We start from the raw sequence: 21387 nt of genomic DNA on the forward strand, positions 1-21387 counted from the left end.
CTGGAATTAGCAGTTTCTTTTTTTTTTTTTTTAAAGATTTTATTTATTTATTTGACAGAGAGAAATTACAAGTAGATGGAGAGGCAGGCAGAGAGAGAGAGGGGGAAGCAGGCTTCCTGCTGAGCAGAGAGCCCGATGCGGGACTCGATCCCAGGACCCTGAGATCATGACCTGAGCCGAAGGCAGCGGCTTAACCCACTGAGCCACCCAGGCGCCCCTGGAATTAGCAGTTTCTTTAAGAGGCCTTGGTTTTATTTAGTGGGAAATGGGATATGGAGATTGTCTCTTGAGTTAAGAAGTGATTAAGAGAGACAACTTAGGTCATGTGAAAAAACTTTATTTAGTACTTCATTAAGTGGACAATCCTCTTTAGGAGGACTACAAAATGGGGCAGAAGGAAAGAAGCTATTTTTATAGGATAATAAATAAAAAACAAGGAAGAGACATGGAAAACATCTGGTTGGTTGGGGCCACATAGTCAACCTTATTTAAGGTGAGAAGGCACAGAGTTGGCTTGACCTTTGGGTATTGGTTAACTGATACACTGATAAAAATATATTGCATTTCTGGTCGAGTGGAGCATTTATAGAGATTTGAAAGTTACCTAAGTTTTGATTTGCTGACACAGCACACTGGGTAGTAATGGCACCATTTTGGGCTTAGGAAGTTATTTCAGCGCTTGTGTTTGCTCACTGATGATCAGTTGTTCAGTATTAGGCCTTTCGATGTACAAAGCTAAAGAGCAAATATACGAAGAGTTCATACTGATACTTCTGATATTTCCAATTTATCTTTACTTTAAAAAAAAATTTTTTTTTAAGGTTCCATTTATTTATTTGACAGAGAAAGAGAGACAGTGAGAGAGAGAACACAAGCAGGGGAGTGGGAGAGGGAGAAGCAGGTTCCCACTGAGCAGGGAGCCTGATGCTGGGCTCCATCCCAAGACCCTGGGATCATGACCCGAGCGGAAGGCAGTTGTTTAACGACTGAGCCACCCAGGCGCCCCTTATCTTTACTTTCAGTTCATGATTGGAAATCTCTCTCTGTCTTTTTTCCCCATGCACAAAATTCCATTTTCAGTGATATAAAAAGCCGTTTACCCTGTTCCACACTGTACAGTCGAGTTCAGATAAAGAGTCCTGACGTTGTTAATAGCACTATGGTTATGGAAAATAGTTTACTTTTTTAGGAGGTAGGGGGGAAGGGAGGGGAGCTCTTAGGCTATCCCAGAGGTATTCCTAGACATATCTCAGAGATAAGGTGAGTTTGGTTCCAGGTCATTGCAGTAAAGTGAGTCAAGTGAATTTTAAGAGTTCTGTTATACTGTAGTATAGCCTATTAAGTATGTAAAATCATTATGTCTAAAAAGTATACACTTCTGTTAAAAAATACTTTATTGCTAAAGCATGTTATCATATAACCTTTGAGCAGAGTTAATCTTTTTGCTGGTGGAGGGTTTTACCTTTTGTTGATGGCTGCTGACTGGTCAGGGTGGTGGTTGCTGAAGGTTGGAGTGGCTGTGGCAGTTTCTTAACATAAGACAACAGTGAAGTTTGCCACATTGATTGATTCTCCTTTTATGAATGATTTCTCTGTAGTGTATGATGTTCTTTGATGGCGTTTTACCCACAGTAGAACTTTCTTCAGAATTGGAGTCAGTCCTGGGCTCCTGGGTGGCTCAGTTGGTTGAGCGCCTAACTCCTGATTTTGGCTCATTCATAAACTCTCAGGGTCCTAAGATGGAGCCCCACATTGTACTCTCTGCTCAAGGTGGAGTCTGCTGTTCCTTTTCCTCTGATCCTCCTCCTGCTTGTGCATGCTTTCTCTCTCAAATACATACATAAGTAAAATCCTAAAAAAAAATTTGAGTCTGGGTGCCTCGGTGGCTCAGTTGGTTAAGTGACTGCCTTCAGCTCAGGTCATGATCCCAGAGTCCTGGGATTGAGTCCCACATGAGGCTCAAGCTCTGAGGGGAGTCTGCTTCTCCCTCTGACCCCCTTCTTTTCATGCTTGCTCTCTCTCTCTCAAATAAATAAAATCTTTTTTTTTTTTTTTAATGATTTTATTTATTTGTTAGAGAGCGTGCGAGAGTGAGCACAGGCAGACAGAGTGGCAGGCAGAGGCAGAGGGAGAAGCAGGCTCCCTGCCGAGCAAGGAGCCAGATGTGGGACTCGACCCCAGGACACTGGGACCATGACCTGAGCCGAAGACAGCCGCTTAACCAACTGAGCCACCCAGGCATCCCAATAAATAAAATCTTTAAAAAAAAAATTAGAGTCCTCTCAAACCTCCTTCTTTATTAGCTAAATTTATGTAATATTCTAACCTTTTTTGTCATTCCAAATCTTCAACAGGAGTAAATTCCATCTCAAGAAACTTTGTTTGCTCATTCAAAAGAATCAGCTCCTCATCTGTTAAAGTTTTATCATGAGATTGCAGCAATTAAGTTAAATCATCAGTTCTGGTTCTCTTGCTATTTCGGCCCCATCTGTAGTTACTTCTTACACTGAAGTTTTCATCCCCTGAAGTCATCCTTGAGGGTTGGAATCAACTTCTTCCATTAACTCCTGTTAATGTTGGTATTTTGACCTCTTCCTGAATCTTGAATGTTCTTCTTGGATGGCATCTAGAATGGCAAATCCTTCCCAAAAGGTTCAGTTTACTTTGCTCAGATCCATTAAAAATATTGCTATCTGTAGTGGCTCTAGCTTTAAGAAATGTATTTCTTAAATATTAAGATATTTCTTAAATAGCAAGACTGGAAGGTTGAGGTGACTACTTGATCCATATAGGCTGCAGAATGGATGTTGTGTTAGCAGACTAGAAAACAATATTAATCTTGTTACACATCTTGATCAGAGCTTTTGGGTGACTTGGTACGTTGTCAGGGATCAGTAATATTTTGAAAGAAACCTCTTTCTGAACAGTAGGTCTCAACAGTAAATATTCAGTAAACCATGTTGTAAACAAATGTGCTGTCCTCCAGGTTTTGTTCGATTTATATAGTGCACAGGCAGGGTCACTTTAGCATAATTTGTAAGGGCCCAAGGATTTTCAGAATGGTAACTGAACGTTGGCTTCAACATACAGACTCCTGGTGCACTAGTCCCTAACAAGAGAGTCAGCCTGTCCTTTGATCCTGGTGCACTAGTCCCTAACAAGAGAGTCAGCCTGTCCTTTGAAGTAGGCATTGACTTTTCTCTAGCTGTGAAAGTCCCAAATGGCATCTCATTCTAATAGAAGTCTGTTTCCATCTTCATTGAAAATTTGTTGTTTAGTGTAGCAGCCTTCATTATTTGGCCAGATCTTCTGGACAACTTGCTGTAGCTTCTTTATCAGCCTTTGCTTTACCTTGTGCTTTTATGGAGATGGCTTCTTTCCTTAAACCCCATGAGCCAACCTCTGCTAGCTTCATATTTTTCTTCTGTAGCTTCCTCATCTATGTCAGGCTTTATACAGTTCGAGAGAGGTTAGGGCTTTGGCTTAAGGGAATGCTGTGGCTGGTTTGATGTGTGTAGACCCCCAAAACTTTCTCCGTACCAGCAGTAAGACTCTTCTTTCTTATCATTTGTATGTTCTTTGGAGTACCACTTAATTTCCTTTAAGAATTTTTTTCTTTGCATTTACACCTTGGCTAACATAGGCACAAGAGGACTAGCTTTTGGCCTTTTCGACTTTAAACATGCCATCCTCAACTGACCTTAATCATTTCTATCTTTTGATTTCAAGTGAGATGTGTTTGACTCTTCAACACTTAGGAGGCCATTGTAGGGTAATTAATTGGTCTAATTTCAGTATTGCTGTGTCTCAGGTAAAAGATAGAAGTTTGGGGAACAGCCAGTTGGTGGAGTAGACAGAACACACAAGATATTTATTACGTTTGCCCTTGTATATGGGCGTAGTTCATGGTGCCCTGAAACAATTCTAATAGTAACATCCAAGATCACTGATCACAGATGACCATAAGAAATATAATGGGAAAATTTGAAATATTGTGAGAATTACCAAAATGTGACAGACAAGAAGCGAGCAAATGCTTCTGTAGAAATGGTACTGTAGACAGTTGCTGTAAATCTTCAATTCGATAAACAAAAAACATTATCTACAAAGTGCAATGAAATGAGATATGACTAGTATCTCACTAGAGAGGTACCATCAGATTACTATATTATAGTTATTTAGAGTAGTTCTCTGCATAGTTCTACCACCAGGTGGATATAGTTCTGGCTTCATTGTTTATTTATTACTTTAAATATTTAGATAATACGTTTTTAATAATTTAGTTTTGTTTGATAATTATGTAAAATTTTTGTTCCCAAAGTTATCTGTAAAACTTTTATTTAAAAAGCGATTTAGTCTTCCTAGAAATGTGGTTTTTGGTTGTTTCAATTCTTTTTTTTTTTTTTTTTTAAGATTTTATTTATTTATTTGACAGAGAGAGATCACAAGTAGGCAGAGAGGCAGGCAGAGAGAGAGGAGGAAGCAGGCTCCCCGCTGAGCAGAGAGCCCGATGTGGGACTCGATCTCAGGACCCTGAGATCATGACCTGAGCCGAAGGCAGCAGCTTAACCCACTGAGCCACCCAGGTGCACCTCGTTCTTTTTTTTTTAAGGTGGGCTCCGTGCCCACCCATTGTGGGGCTTGAACTCAACTACCTGAGATCAAGAGTAGTGTGCTCCATCAACTGAGACAATCAGGCACCCATTACTGGAAATATATTATATATTGAAATGGATTCAAGTAAATCCAAAATATTTCATAGAAACCCAAAGTTATTCATACAGATAGGATAATGAAAACTAAAATCAGTATTTTTTTAAAAGTTAAAATTGTTTAACAAGTATGATAAATATGAAGATGCTTTATTACCTCTGTAGAGTGTATTACAGTCTAAAACTGTGATTATTGTAAGGTATAGAGTTACTGCCTTCAATTTAAATTTCAAAAATCTGGGGCGCCTGGGTGGCTTAGTGGTTTAGGCCTCTGCCTTCGGCTCAGGTCATGATCTCGGGGTCCTGGGATCGAGCCCCACATCGGGCTCTCTGCTCAGCGGGGAGCCTGCTTCCCCCCTCTCTCTGCCTGCCTCTCTGTCTGCTTGTGATCTCTATCAAGTAAATAAATAAAAATCTTTAAAAAAAAATTTCAAAAATCTGATACTTATTTTTGAAGTGGGGGAGGGGTTCTCATGACCCTGAGATGATGACTTGAGCTTAACTGACTGAGCCACAGGTGCCCCAAAATTGGTACTTCGTAGTTGTGTAGAATCTTGTTTTTTTTTTAATACCTTTGAGATAATCTGTTAGGTTTTGTATTTTTCTTTTTATAAGTCTTTTAGAGCGTTTGTGTGAAAATCTATATCCATACATACACACACACACACACACAAAATCTGCTTTTTGGCGCTACGTCGCAGGCATAAATCATCAGGTAACTGCTGATTATCAACATTCTACCCAAAGAAGAGTGTAACAAGTATTAATAGAGAGGGATTTTTGTTGTTTCTTACTATGGAGGTTACCTTTTGTGGACAACATTATTAGGAATTTTCTTACAGTGAGCTAAAATAAATGTTTGAGGCTCTTTCTCTGTATAAGATTAATTATTTCATGTAATTACCCTTCACACAATTAAATCTTTAATTCTTTCTCATGTGTTCTCTAGGGCAGATAGTGTCCCCTTTTTCTAACCATTTCACATGGTTTTCTGAATCTCTACCACTGTAAATGCACTGTTTGTTAATGTTCCTCTTAATATGTGATTGTAGATGAGAATTTGTTACTCTAACTACAGATCAGATCATTATAGAAATATTGTAGTTTGCTTTTGATACAGTTAATTTATTTTCAATGTAGCCTAAAGATTCAATTACCAGATTGTAATGTACTTAATCTAAAACTGAAATATTTTACTGGTCTCCCCTGTTCAGTGAGTGGAATGGTTTAAATTTTAAGTGAAAATGCATAGGACTTGATCTTGTGGGAGCAATGATATCTTATTTCAACATCTTTGCAATCCAAGACCATGCTTTTAAAATAGCACTTTAGTGGGAAAACAAAACAGGAAAAGTTTTCTTCTAATGAAGGGGCAGCGTGGTATCACTGAATGAACATTCTGTTTACCTAGCAGTTACAAAACACATCTTCAGATCATACCACTATCCTGCAACTTATGTGTGAAATTTGTTAGTCATTGCAACCTTGATTTTCTAAAAAGAATCTTTATCTGTATTAATGTGGTATTGTTTGTCCTTCCTAGGGTTGTTGGTAAGATTGAGTGACTGTAAAAGCAATTGTAAAATTACATAATATTGTAGAAGTCAGTGGAAGGATGAGAAGAGACAGTCATAAGATTGTTTATTCTAGTTAAAAATTTAAACATTTTTTTGTTTTTTAAAGATTTTATTTTTTTATTTATTTGAGAAAGTGAGGGTACGAGCCAGGAGGGGCAGAGGAGGAAGGGAGAAAGTATCTGAACAGACTTCCCACAACCTTGCTATCATAACCCAAGCTGAAACCAAGAGCCTGAAGCTTAACTGATTGAGATAGCCAGGCACCCCTGTTTTGTGTGTTTTGTTTTGTTTGTTTTGTTCTTTGGCTTTTAACAGTCAAGCAGAATATCTCTTCCATCTTTAGATTGGTGTAATAGCAGATAAGTTGGTAGGTTCCTTAACCATTATCTAGACTCTTGAACTTGACTCCCTCTGACTTTTTTTGTTATTAAATGCATTTGCATACTATCTACTTTTTTTTCTTTTAAGATTTTATTTATTTGACAGAGATCACAAGTAGACAGAGAAGCAGGCAGATAGAGAGGGGGAAGCAGGCTTGCCGCTGAACAGAGAGCCCAATGCAGGGCTTGATCTCAGGACCCTGGGATCATGACCTGAGCTGAAGGCTGAGGCTTTAACCTACTGAGCCACCCAGGCGCCCCTGCATACTATTTACTTTTTGCCTGAAATGATCTTTCCTCAAGCTCTTTCTGTGATTGTTGTTACCTCAGTATTTTAAATCTCAGCTTATATGTTACATCTTTAGGGAAGGCCTTTCTGAGGCACCACTCCCCCCCCTATCCATGTCACATAACCCTGTTTTGTTTTTTCCTATGACAGTATTATCAGAAATTCTTCATACTTTTTTCCCCTGTGAGATCATACTTCATGAGAGCTATAAAGCCCATTGCTCTCTCCTACTGCTACATTTGCTGTACCTTGCATAGTATCTAGTATGTGGTCAAATACTTGTTAAAGCCAGATGATCTCTTTTTTTCTTCCTAAAGGTTTCATTTATTTGTTTGACAGAGCAAAGCACATGCCCACAAACAGAGTGCCAGGGAGAGGGAGACGCAGGATCCCTGCTGAGCATAGACCTCCCTATGTGGGCTCGATCCCAGGACCCTGGGATTATGATCTGAGCCAAAGGCAGAGGCTTAATAGACTGAGCCACCCAGGCGCCCCAAAGCCAAGTATTCTTGTTCATTTTAGGGAGAGGTCCATTTGGTGGTTGGAGCATAAGTAATTTTATTCCTGACTAATTTGAATTGCCTCTTTAAGATGTTTTTAGCATTCTAGGGGATAGGGAAAAAAATAATCTCTGCTTTTATAGGACTTAAGGAACTGTAAGAGCCCAGAGAATCAATACATTGTGAATAGGTTCACAGTAATTTTTTGAGATGTCGAGGTTCTTATTATTTGATTTTATTGATTTTTAATTTTAAATATCTGTAGGACAGTGTAAAAATTGGTGTCTTATGTTTAACTACCTGAGTTTTCGGGGTGGGAAAAACTGAAACTGAAATAAGTTAATTTAACCAGGTACCACATAATTACGATTCAGTGGAAAGCATATAGGCTCTGGAGTTGGACTATGAATTCTGATTTCTCAGCTCATCCACTATGGGATTTAAGGCTCATATAATCTGATGCAAGTGTTCGTCTCTTCATCTATAAAATTGCAGTAAATTTTGACAGAATTGTTGAAGATAAAACCAAGGAATCTCAGTACCATACTTAGCCTAAAGTGTAAGAAAATATTACTTGTAATATCTCAAAAAAGCATTTGATAAATGATTATTCTGTACTTACTGTGTGCTAAGCTCTTTTCTAGGTGTGAAGAAATGAGTATCACAGCACAAATTCTGTGCTCTTGTGCAACTTAGTCTAGTGAGGGACATAGAAAATAAACAGAAATTATCAGGTGGCCATAAGCTCTACGGGGAAAAGTAAAACAGGATAAAGTGGTGATGGTGGGGCTGGTCATGTAGCTATGAAAGGAACTGAGAGAACAGCCCATATGTAGATGCCTAAAACTTTAAGTTAGAATAGCAAGTACCAACATTGGTAAATTTGAGAAACGGCAAGAAACTAATGGAGCTTGTGGGCAGCATCTAAAGATCTAAAGTACTGAAGTCAGACTTTATTTTTTTGTATTTATTTTTTTAAGTAAGCTCTATGCCCAGTGTGGAGCCCAGTGCGAGGCTTGAACCCAAAACCCTGAGATGGAGACCTGAGCCGACATCAGGGGCGGCATGCTTGACCCAGTGAGCCCACCCGGTGTCCCCAGACTGGTTTATTTAAGTCATTGCCTTGTCTATTTTAAGGAGTTACCGTTGCGTTAGAGTGATTTATAATGCATAGAAGAAGTGAAACTTGAATAAATACAGTTTGTTACAGAATTGTTGCCTTACAACTTTAAAAAAAAGAAAAAGAAAAACATTCTCTATTCTTATTACATGTCATTTTTGCTACTTTGTGTTTTGGTTTAGATACTGACCAAAGTGCACACAGTTATTTATATGAACTAATTAATTTATTCTATTTTTCCTGTCCGTGACTGTAGGAAACATTTAAAAAACAATTATAAAATATTGGCACCTCCATTTTATTAATTCCTATAACTCTTAATCAAAATGAACAATTAATGTATTTTGGGATTTTGCATAGAGACTTTTTTTTGTTAAATTCTCTTTAATGGTGACTATAAATTTATATTTTTGGTCTTTATAGATTGTGAATCGGCACGGTCCTGAGGCAGACAGGCATTTATTACGCTGCCTATTTTCACATGTGGATTTCAGTGGCGATGGTAAAAGCAGTGGCAAAGATTTTCATCAGGTATTGGGGCTTACAGAATTTATGTTTACTTAGATTTAATTGTTCAGTGAATTGCATCTTGGGCATTGTGTAGCAAATAACACCTACAAGTCATGCAGAGTCATCTTAGCTGACTGAATGAATGAAAGGTATTGGGACTTGTCCTTTTTTTTTTTTTTTAAAGATTTTATTTATTTATTTGACAGACAGAGATCACAAGTAGGAGAGATGCAGGCAGAGAGAGAGAGGAGGAAGCAGGCTTCCTGCGGAAGCAGAGAGCCCGATGCGGGACTCGATCCCAGGACCCTGGGATCATGACCTGATCTGAAAGTAGAGGCTTTAACCCACTGAGCCACCCAGGCGTCCCGGGACTTGTCCTTTGTTTTCGTCCTTCCCCTCTCCTGCCTGGCTGCAGACCATTAATAGCTACCTAGGTCCGGCTTAGATTGCTGGGGATCAGACCTGTCTGTGGGAAACAGGAATGGGGGAAGTCCTGCTTGACAAGTAAGTAAGGCAGAGAGGGGATCTCTTGTTCTAGATAGAATTTCTTTGGTTTGATTTTCAGTCTGGTAATGGTTTGTCATTATATTGTTCCTTACAGTTATCTGTCAAGGGAAACTATTTTGTAAAGGTGTTGATATTTAACTTGTTGCTAGTAGACTCTTAAGTAGTTTAAATGGGATTTTTAAAGAGCTAATTTTGATAAGGTATGGAAACAATATACAGTATTGGATTATGCTTTAATGTTCTGAGTACCTCTGCGTCTGTGAAGAGATGAATGTTAGTGCTAATGAAGATTCACTTTTTATTTTTAAAGACTCAGTTTCTGATTCAGGAGTGTGCGTCGCTGATTACAAAGCCAAATTTTATTTCGACGCTGTCCTATGCCATTGATAATCCATTGCACTATCAGAAGGTTGGTATTGCTTTTGTCTTAGTAGTCTTAAGAATATGACTTTCCTTTTTTTTTTTTTTTTTTTTTTTTTTAAAGAATGTGACTTTCTAAAAAGGCTTTAAACCTTGATCTCATAGTGATCTATTTTAATTTAAAATTTTCAGTAGTTTGGGTTTTTTTAATTTTCTAGCAAAATCAAGACAGTTTGATAATAAGTAGAGACTTACTAAAACCAGATCATGTGAAGTCTTAAGATTGTCATTTCACAGTTCTAGGATATGGGGTGTTGTTTCTGATAAGACTACAGAATTCTTTCACTCCTGTGTAGTACCTTGATTGAGTGAATAGGTGTTTTTATCTTGAAAATCATTACGTTCTTTTTTCTTTTTAAGTTCTTCTTGTTTTAAAATAAAGTTTGGTTTGTTTCAGAGTTTAAAGCCTGCACCCCACTTATTTGCCCAGCTGAGTAAAGTTCTCAAGTTAAGCAAAGTACAAGAGGTAAGTGATTTAAGAAGAGAGATAGGCAAAATTGGAATTAAAACAGTTACTTGACTCTTTGAACAACCTAATCCCTATTGTTTCAGGTAATTTTTGGCCTTGCCCTCTTGAATTCTTCCAGCTCAGATCTCAGAGGTTTTGGTAAGTTACTTTTTTCTTAAAGATCCTGTAGTGAAATTATTTCTTTAAAACCCATGAGTTTTTGAATCTTGAGGCTTCATAGTTTAGACTTCGTAAAATAATCTAAGATTATTTTCTTTTAGTTTGTCTTAAACATGAGCGGGTGAGGGGTGAGTTGGTGAATGAAGATGATGGTCATCTGTGTTCTGATGTGAGTTTTTACCTGTTGTGGTGCAAAAGTAACTTGTGGTTTTTGATTTACCTGACTTCTAGCTGCCCAGTTTATCAAACAGAAGCTTCCTGATCTTCTGCGTTCTTACATTGACGCAGACGTCAGTGGAAATCAAGAAGGTGGCTTCCAAGATATAGCAATAGAGGTCCTACATCTCCTCCTCTCCCATCTCCTCTTTGGGCAGAAGGGAGCCTTTGGAGTTGGACAGGAACAAATAGACGCTTTTCTTAAGACGCTGCGCAGAGGTAAAAGAGTATCTATTGCTTACAAAAGGTGATTTCTTAGGATGAACACAAATACATGACAGAAGGATTTTAGAATACACATGAAGACGATGATTTACTTTTCATTTTTTAAGAGAGAATTTTGTAATTTCACATATGAAAGTGATTAAAGCCCCATAGGAAAGGTATAAAATGAACGTAACTTCAGTAATCTTGTCCTATAGATAACAATCTCGGTTAAGACTTGGTATGTTTCATATAGTCTTTTTTTCTCCTTTAAGGTGATGGAGACTATGTTGTTGGGACATACTCTTTTTACTTAGAAAAAATTGGTCATTATTGATATGCCCACTTTAGTTCTTGGACTATTTGAATTGCTATGCTAAGATAACTCCTGGTCCTGTTGTTGATGTTCTTTTCTCTGATTTTTGTTTTGTGGAGCTGAGTAGTCTTCTTAAAACAAATCTTTGATTATACACTAACCACTATTTATTTTCACTCTTACCTTTTAAAAAAAATCTTTTAAAAGATAGATTTATTTATTTGAGAGAGAAAGAGAAAATGCCTACCAGCTGGGGGAAAGGGCAGAGGGAGAGGGAGAAAAGAAGCAGACTCCCCACTGATTGCCCAGCTGAGTCCCAGGACTCTGAGGCCATGACCTGACCTAAAAGTAAGAGTTGTGTACTTAACTGACTGAGCTACCAAAGTGTCCTTTAATTTAAAATATTTTTAAAGTACGCTTATCTATTTAAGTAGTCTCTGCACCTCATGAGAGGCTTGAACTCAAAACTCTGAGATCAAGAATTCCATGCTGTATCAACTGATCTAGACAGGTGCCCCCTATATAGTTGAATTTAATTAAAAAAATTTTTTTAACAGCTACTTTTTTTTTTTTTTTAAAGATTTTATTTATTTATTTGTCAGAGAGAGTAGAGGCAGGGGGAGACGCAGGCTCCCCCGCTGAGCAAGGAGCCGGATGTAGGACTGGATCCCAGGATCCTGGGATCATGACCTGAGCTGAAGGCAGCCACTTAACTGACAGCCACCCAGGCGTCAGTTTAATTTTAAACTGCATTAACTTCTCAGTGATAAGAAATTTTCTTCCTGAAATTGATAGTGATATTCTAATTGTCTCTGATGTCTTTTTTGTATGGAAACTGATAGTCCTACTGTGAAAATTTGAAGTAATATTTAGGATGTGACTTGGTCTCTAGGTGTTGTATTAGGATCCTAATACAAAACTTAAAAATATATACCCAAGCAAAAGCATCCATATTTTGGAATTGGTGTTAAGGTCCTAACTTGGATGAGTTGGATTGGGAAAAAACTTTGAAAATGAATGTGTGGAAGATTCAGGTTTGGGGGCTTCTAGAAAGAGTAAATGAGGATAGTTTGTTTTTAATCAGTATAGCAGTTGTAATCTTTTGTCCTTCAGATTTTCCCCAGGAACGCTGTCCCGTGGTGCTTGCACCACTTTTATACCCTGAAAAACGGGACATTCTAATGGACAGGATCCTGCCTGATTCTGGAGGGGTAGCTAAAACCATGATGGAGAGCTCCTTGGCTGATTTTATGCAGGAAGTAGGCTATGGCTTTTGTGCAAGGTTGGTATAAAACGTACTGAACTTCTGATTACTCTTGTGCCAGATATGATGTAATAATTCTTTAAGGCAAGTTCCTAAGATTAGTTAATGTGCCCTCATCTTTGTCTCTGAGTTTTGCTTCTGAATTTAATCTTCCACACATAGGCATACCTCATTTTGTATGCTTTACTTTGTTGTGTTTCACAGATACTGCACTTTTTCTCCAAACTGAAGTTTGTGGCAACCTGTATACAGCAGGTCTGTTGCCACCATTTTCCCAATAACATTTGCTTATTAGTTTGTCTTTGTGTCACATTCTGACATTTCTCACAGTATTTCAAACTTTTTCATTACTATATTTGTATAGTAATATAGTAATATTACTGTATAATGGTGGTTTGTCATCAGTGATTACAACTCACTGAAAGCTCAGATGATAGCTAGCAATTTTTATCAAAAGAGTATTTTTTAATTCAGGTATGTACATTTTGTTTAGATGTAATGCAATTGCACATGCAGTAGACCTGCAGTATAGTGTAAACATAACTTACACCGGGAAGTGAATAAGTTCGTTTGACTTGATCTGTTAATGGTTGTGTAGAGCTAAACCTACAAAATCTCCCAGGTATGCCTGTATTAATTTATATATATATATATGTATGTGTGTGTGTGTGTGTATATATATATATACACACACACAAATATATATATATATATATATATTTCTCAAATATATATATATATATTTGAGAAACTAGAGGAGGAGAGAGATATTTATATATATAAAATTTATATATATTTATATATATAAATATCTCTCTCCTCCTCTAGTTTCTCAAATTTAGAAATCAGAGGTTCCTACTCGAGTTGCAGATAGACAATTCTAGCTTTTATGGGAGAGAAAGCATTGAGACAAGGCTTCATGGAAATTTTATCCTACTTGATGTGTTTCTCTTTTCTCTTCCCTCACTGTACCTTCAAATCCCTACTGTACCTTCATTTTCTCCAGTTTCCTTTTCTTGTTTAACAAAGCTGCTGCTTCAGTGTTTTTGTCTCTTGCTAGGGACACCAAAGGAAATACTTTCACCCCTTTACTACTACTATTACTATGATAAAGTGGATTGTCAGTATTTTCTTGTAGACGACTTCTTCCTTTTTTTTTTTTTTTTTTTTGAGAGAGAGAAAGTAAGTAAGTGAGAGCATGAGAGGGAAGAAGGTCAGAGGGAGAAGCAGACCCCCCCTCCCCAATCAAGCTGGGAGCATGATGCGGGACTTGATCCTGAGAGTCTGGGATCATGACCTGAGCTAAAGGCAGTTGCCTAACCAACTGAGCCACCCAGGCGCCAGACTCAGTATTTTCTTGAGAGTTAATTAAGGGTATTACTATGTTCTGTTTTGACTTTGACTTTTTAATGTTTTTCAAACTTCACAGAAACCAAATTTCCATTTATTTTTGAAAATATATTTGTTGGGTGTGACTGTGTGCCTGGCATAAAACTTTTATTTAGTTAAAATTCAAGGAGCAAAGTAGAAGAGTTAGGATACATTTTCAAGGGTTTGTGCATATCAAAATAATCAAACTCACCTCGAGTTTCAGCATTTTATCTTACATTTTAAAAAAACAAATGTGTGTGTGTGTGTATATATATATATGTATATATGTATATATATATGTATTTTATGGCTGGGGGAGGGCCAGAAGGGAAGGAGAGAGAGAAGATTGATTTCCACACTGGGCTCTATGTCAATGTCATGACCCTGAGATCATATTGTGAGCTGAAATCAGGAGTCTGTAGTTAACCAACTGAGCCACCTAGGTGTGCCCTAAATATCAGTATTATAAACTTGATTCTATTGAAGGTGGAGGAAATTAATTTTGCTTTTGTGAAGGATAATCATTACTCCTGGCTTGTATTTTCTTCCATTGATCTTTTAAACCTTTTCCATTTTCCTATTTTCTTTCAGTTCTGTTGTGAAATAATTGATACAGATATACATCACTGTACAAGTTCAAGCATATAGCATGATGGTGTGATTTACATATATGGTTTGATTTACATATATTGGAAAATGATTACCACAGTAGATTGAGCTAGTTCTTATCTTTTTATATAGATACAGTGAAAAGGAAAAGTTTTCCCATTTTCTTAGTTAAGTAGGTACTTTTTATATTTCTAGCTATATAAAATAACATGGAATAAAGTCATACTAGGAAAAGTCCAAGGATTTCACTCAGGGCTTTTGTATATTAACATTTCTTAACCTTTGTATTGAAGGCGGAAGCGTTTTCCTGAGGTTTAATTTCTGTTTCAGTATTGAAGAATGTCGCAATATAATCATGCAGTTTGGTGTTCGGGAGGTCACAGCTGCCCAGGTTGCCAGGGTTTTGGGGATGATGGCTCGAACTCATTCAGGATTGACAGATGGAATTCCATTACAGGTAAATATAGAAATCAGCTGTTCTACAGTGTGAATTAATATCCTGTCCTCTTTACTTTCTTTATTAAATTATAGTATGATTGATCTGCCAACCAGAGCTGAACACATTAAGTAGTTGGGTTTGTTTAATTCAAATTTTACTTGTACAGAGTATCTCTGCTCCTGGCAGTGGGATCTGGAGTGATGGAAAAGATAAAAGTGATGGAGCACAGGCACACACATGGAATGTAGAAGTCTTGATTGATGTTCTCAAAGAACTGGTGAGTACATGTAATCATGATTTTATATGCATGATGTTAATATGATAGAGCCCAAAGAAATCAGATTTTATTTTATTTTATTATTTTATTTTTTAAAGATTTTATTTATTTATTTGACAGAGATCACAAGTAGAGAGGCAGGCAGAGAGAGAGGAAGGGAAGCAGGCTCCTGCAGAGCAGAGAGCCTGATGCGGAACTTGATCCCAGGACCCTGGGATCATGAGCTGAGCTGAAGGCAGGGTCTTTAACACTGAGTCATCCAGGCGCCCCAAGAAAGCAAATTTTAATAAATAAAATGCTTAGCTGAATGAGAGCAGCAGTGTTTTGGGGTTTCCCAACTTCCTTGGCTCCAAAGTAATGAACTTTACAAAGTGATTATCTTCTGGAGATAGTTCATAATTACATACCTGTTTTGTTCATTAGGAGTTGTTGCTGTTCAATTCTGAGTGACACTGCTGAGTTTGGTGAAGTCCTGGTGTGTGGTTATTTTGAAGAAACAAATTTAGTGCAAAGTAGTGATTTTATAAGGAATTACTGAGAAAGGAGGCCTTCTGAATGTTTTGTGGAAAGTACAACAAAAATTCTGCTGTCTTGTTCATAGTGGATAAGGATAATAAAATTCATATTTCTCTTACTACTTTAACTTACAGAATATCCATAAACTAAATAATTTGACCCCAGATAAACAAAGTATCTTTCCTACAATGTAAAAATGCTTAAGTAAAACATGTAGGAATGAAACCTTGAGAATTGGGGATGATAAAGTGTAATCAGTGGGGGAATAATGGAGTCAGGATGTATGTAATATCTTCATTCTCATCCATAAAATATCTAGGAACAAGATACAACTTTGAAGACTAGAGATATAGATATAGAGATATCTATATCTATATCTATATATATTTACAACATAATATTCCTTGTAAGGTCTCAGGACATTGATCCTAATTCTCATTTTTAGTTTTCTATGTTAGTGATTTATAGATATAATTGGGTTACAGACGACTTCCATGGATTTTTAAATTTTTCTTGATAGGTAGATTTATAGTATTCAGATTTATTCTCCTTTAGTAGTAGGAAAAAATAATACTTGATCATGGCACAAAATTTGGAAATGAAAAAAAATTACCAGTTTTATTACGTATGGATACCACTTTTTTATTTTTAAAGATTTTATTTATTTAAGGGAGAACACCTAGCCAGAGTGAGAGAGCACGAGCAGGGCAAGGGCTGGAGGGAGAAGCAGACTCCCCACTTAGCAGGGAACCCGATTTGGGGGCTCCGTCTCAGTACCCTGGGATCATGATCTGGGCAGAAGGCAGACACTTAACTACTGAGCCACCCAGGCGCCCCCCCAACTTACTGTTTTGATTTTATCTTGTGATCACGCATAAGTAAAAAATGCCCTTTTCACTCAGTAGTTCCATCATTGTACTATATTGCCTTACTGAAATTCTCTTTTAAAAATTGCAGATAAGGACAGTATTTCATGTTACCAATCCTGTTTGCTGTTTTCAGAGCGTGCAAAAGGCTATAAAATTGAGAGCCTGCACTGTGGGTTTGAACTGTTGAGTTAGTAATCTCTTTTCTTCCTTCTTGAGTTTTTTACATACTTTTTGTGGCAGGGAGCAGAAGACAATTTCATTTTGGGTCAGCAATTTGATTTCTCCATTGCCCAGCAAAGATGAGAGGAAGAAACCAAGGAGATTCTTACATCTTACCAAACTTAGCTCTGGATTTACTAAATTGTCTCTATGATAATGCTGTGTAATAACACATTATTGGTTCTGTTCTGTTATAGTCAGTACTTGAAACAAATGTTAGAAAGAAGAGAAAATCTTATTTTCTGAATGTTGTTGTTCCCTTAGAGTGAATACTACTTTTGAAGTTTGTTCTTTGTACCCTTGCTTTGTAAAGCAAGCATTGATGTCTTCATGGCTTGCAAGGAGTTGCCTTAGAGCAAAACTAAACTGTCCATGGTACTTCGAGGATTTTTTTTTTTTTTTTTTTAAAGATTTTATTTATTTATTTGACAGAGAGAGATCACAAGTAGACAGAGAGGCAGGCAGAGAGAGAGAGAGGGAAGCAGGCTCCCTGCTGAGCAGAGAGCCCGATGCGGGGCTCGATCCCAGGACCCTGAGATCATGACCTGAGCTGAAGGCAGCGGCTTAACCCACTGAGCCACCCAGGCGCCCCTACTTCGAGGATTTTTAAGTATAGAGTGTGCACAGCCTTTTTCTTTTCAAGCATAAAATAAATTTAGTACTTTGTGCAGAGTGTTTGGTAAATTATCTTCTGTAAACTTGCTTCCTTTGCTTTCCCCCTCCCCCTTAAGATTTTTATTTATTTGAGAGGGAAAGAGAATGAGAGAGAGTGAGCATGAGAAGGGGAAGGTCAGAGGGCGAAGCAGACCCCTTGCTGAGCAGGGAACCCAATGCAGGCCTCCATCCTGGGACTCCAGGATACTGACCTGAGCTGAAGGCAGTCGTTCAACCAATTGATTTCACCCCGGCGCCCTGCTTTATGTTTTCTTAAGGAGTCTTATACTGCTTTTTGGAATACCTTTTCATAGAACATTTTTTTTTTTAATGGCATTTTCAGTCATTTTGACATAAAGAATTTAGACCACTTTTCCTGATGCATACTTGGTATACTTTGTAGGGGAGATCTTCAGTTAATTAAGAATGGTATTTGGGAGGTGCCTGGGTGGTTCAGTCTGTTAAGGATGGATTTGATTTTGACTTAGGTCGTGATCTCGGGCTTGTAAGATTGAGCCCTATATCAGGCTCTATGCTCAGTGTGGAGTCTGCTTGAGATTCTCTGTCTCCCTTTCCCTCTGCCCTTACCCCACACTTGAGTGCATGTCTTCTCTATCTCTCTCAGTAAGTCAGATCTTTTTAAAAAAAAAATGGTATTTGGGATAATTGACTTATCTTTGCAACTTTGTTCCAAGGTAGTGGAATCTGGGGTGTAAAAACAGAGAGGCATTAATTGAGGAATTTTGCCAAACTGGGATGGGATTGTTTGTTGGACTAAGTTACCCACTCCCATTGGCTGTAAGTATGTCATGAACTAAAAGGTTGGAGTGCCTTGCTAGTAGAACCAATTTATTTTAAATATTAAGAATTGTTTTTCTGGGACGCCTGGGTGGCTCAGTTGGTTAAGCAGCTGCCTTCGGCTCAGGTCATGATCCCAGCGTCCTGGGATCGAGTCCCACATCAGGCTCCTTGCTCCGCAGGGAGCCTGCTTCTCCCTCTGACTCTGCCTTCCACTCTGTATGCCTGTGCTCGCTCTCACTCGCTCTCTCTCTGACAAATAAATAAATAAAATCTTTAAAAAAAAAAAAAAAAAAAAAAAAGAATTGTTTTTCTACGTCTTTATAAATTCCAGGTTATGATTATTTTGAGTTTATAATTAGAACATTTTAATTTCTGATTCAGTTTGGCTTTTTAGGTAAAGCATAGAAATATGTATACTTTTTGTTCATTAGGTTTCAAAATGTTTTTGTTTTAGAACCCGAGTTTGAATTTCAAGGAAGTAACTTATGAACTGGACCATCCTGGATTTCAAATTCGTGACAGTAAAGGACTTCATAATGTGGTTTATGGCATTCAGCGGGGTCTAGGTATGGAAGTGTTCCCAGTAGACCTCATATATAGACCTTGGAAACATGCAGAAGGCCAGGTAAGTGATTGCTGTTCATTTGTAGAAGGGGAGGCAAATAATGACTTCCTTCTTACGTAGTGTCTTCTGTACATTGGTTAAAATAATCTTTTTTTTTTTTTTTTTTTTTTTTTTTTTTTTTTTTTTTTAAAGATTTTATTTATTTATTTGTCAGAGAGAGAGTGAGCGAGAGCGATTACAGGCAGACAGAGTGGAAGGCAGAGTCAGAGGGAGAAGCAGGCCCCCTGCGGAGCAAGGAGCCCGATGCGGGACTCGATCCCAGGACGCTGGGATCATGACCTGAGCCGAAGGCAGCTGCTCAACCAACTGAGCCACCCAGGCGCCCTAAAATAATCTTTTAACGTAGAATTTGTCTTGTGCAGTACAGAATAGTAGAGACATTAGTATTTTGAAAAGGAGATCATCATAGTCGAGTACTAGTCAGACTTAAAGTGTAGCAAACCATTTTTCCAACTATTTCTGTCCAAGACCATTTTTTCTCCTACCTTTCATGTGTTTGAATTGTCTGTGGTTTTGAAGAGCAGGTAATTAAGATTTAAAACAGAAATTGTCAGAGCGCCTAGGTGGCTCAGTTGTTGGGCATCTGCCTTCGGCTCGGGTCATGATGGTGGGGTCCTGATATCGGGCCCTGTGTCGGTCTCCCTTTTCAGGGGAGGCCTGCTTCTCCTTCTCCCACTCCCCCTGCTTATGTTCCCTCTCACTGGCTGTCTCTCTCAAATAAATAAATAAAACCTTAAATAAATTGTCATTTTAATAAGATTAAGATTAGTCTGTGGAAAATACTTCATTTTCATAGCATTTGAATTCATTTATGGTAGTAAGAACTTTTTTTTCTCTTGTTCCAGCTCTCCTTCATTCAGCATTCCCTTATAAATCCAGAGATCTTCTGCTTTGCTGACTATCCCTGTCATACGGTTGCCACTGATATTCTGAAAGCACCACCAGAGGATGACAATCGAGAAATTGCCACATGGTAAAGACTCACCTCTAGCTTTTCTTGCAATACAGAATTAATAGGGAATAATTATGTAGTTAAAAATTTTACTGGAACAGTAATTTTAGTGAGCCTACTTAAACTTTAAATTTTATAGAGGGTTGTTGATGGATAAAAGTGTATTTTTAGTTTCCTTATCACTAGATAGTTATGTTTTTCCTCTGTAAGGTCTGCCAGTGGGTATTCTCTGAAACTGTCAAATATTGGAAGGAAGTTTGTACTTCTCCCTTAGTTTAGACCCCTTTCTTCTGTCTACAGATATGCTTGCTTTCTTTTCTTTGTAAGTAGTCACGATGGCCAACCCATCAATTCTAATCCTTTCAGCTAAATTACCTAGTTTATTTGAGTTCCAATTCCTAATTTCTGAGGGAGAATCTGACTCTGGCCCAGTACGTTTCTCCTGGAACTCAAGTCACTCCTCTCTAGGAATGTGAGGTAAGGATGGTGAAAGTACTTGCATTACTTTGAAAAACAAACAAACACACAGACACACACAGACACACACACAGACACACACACACACACACAGACACACACACACACGGTGAGGGGGGGGACATGGGCTGGATTGCTCCCCAAAGGTAACTGCTTTGTTTCTTAACTTTTTTTTCTAACCAGTTTTCTGAGACCCTTTCACAACATGGAACAAATGATTGAATTTTGGGGGCTCTGGGTGGGATTTTTAGGGCACTTTAAAGCCCTTTAGTTATTGCCAGAACTTCTAAAGTGAGAGATGATAAACTTCCTGTAACAGGTTAGTTAATACCTGGCTTTTCTGGCGAGATGGTCTCTGTAGCAACTGCTTGACTATTGTAGCACAGTATAAATTATGGGTGTAGTTCTTTCAACAAAACATTTACTGAAACAGGCAGTAGGTACGATTGATCTTGTGGATGTAGTTTGCTGATCCCTGTTCTGAAAGATTGACTCCCAAACAGTAGTTTGTTCTAGTTTGTCCTTTTCTCAGGTGCTAGCAACATTGGATATGCAGGCTTGATTGATATTTTTTTCCCCATCAATTCCAAGTATATAGCAGTATTTCTTTTGTAAAACTGCAATGTCATAGCTCATTTAACAATTCCTTAACATCAGGTTTTGTCTCAAAAATGTCTTAACAGTTTGTATGATAAAGAGTCCAGACAGGGTTTATATGGTTTCTTTCATTCTATAAATCTACCTTTTCTCATTCTCTTTTTTGAAATATAATTTTGCCGTTGATTTGATGAAGTAATAGGATTTTTTTATCCTTTAAACTATCCCATGGTATGGGGTATATGTTTCCTCATGGCATTTAATTTGATCTCTGTCCCCATAGTTTTCCTGGACTAAGGGTAGAGTAAGATACTGAGATTTGATTAAAGTCAACCACA

General features: G+C 37.8%; 1 protein-coding gene across 7 annotated transcripts in view; it reads left to right on the plus strand.

The window, feature by feature from the left end:
- The window catches only part of CNOT1 (CCR4-NOT transcription complex subunit 1), a 111790-nt gene that overhangs the window by 34043 nt on the left and 56360 nt on the right, over positions 1-21387 (plus strand). For all 7 annotated transcript variants that reach the window (XM_059152689.1, XM_059152694.1, XM_059152692.1 and 4 more), the window contains exons 3-12: positions 9002-9109; positions 9906-10004; positions 10413-10481; positions 10568-10622; positions 10875-11078; positions 12493-12661; positions 14954-15080; positions 15229-15339; positions 18853-19023; positions 19869-19996. In XM_059152689.1, the coding sequence (XP_059008672.1) occupies positions 9002-9109; positions 9906-10004; positions 10413-10481; positions 10568-10622; positions 10875-11078; positions 12493-12661; positions 14954-15080; positions 15229-15339; positions 18853-19023; positions 19869-19996 (1241 nt within the window). The remainder of the gene's footprint in view (positions 1-9001; positions 9110-9905; positions 10005-10412; positions 10482-10567; positions 10623-10874; positions 11079-12492; positions 12662-14953; positions 15081-15228; positions 15340-18852; positions 19024-19868; positions 19997-21387) is intronic.

This window comes from Mustela lutreola, chromosome 16 (genome assembly GCF_030435805.1).
Source record: "Mustela lutreola isolate mMusLut2 chromosome 16, mMusLut2.pri, whole genome shotgun sequence".
Taxonomy (NCBI): domain Eukaryota; kingdom Metazoa; phylum Chordata; class Mammalia; order Carnivora; family Mustelidae; genus Mustela; species Mustela lutreola.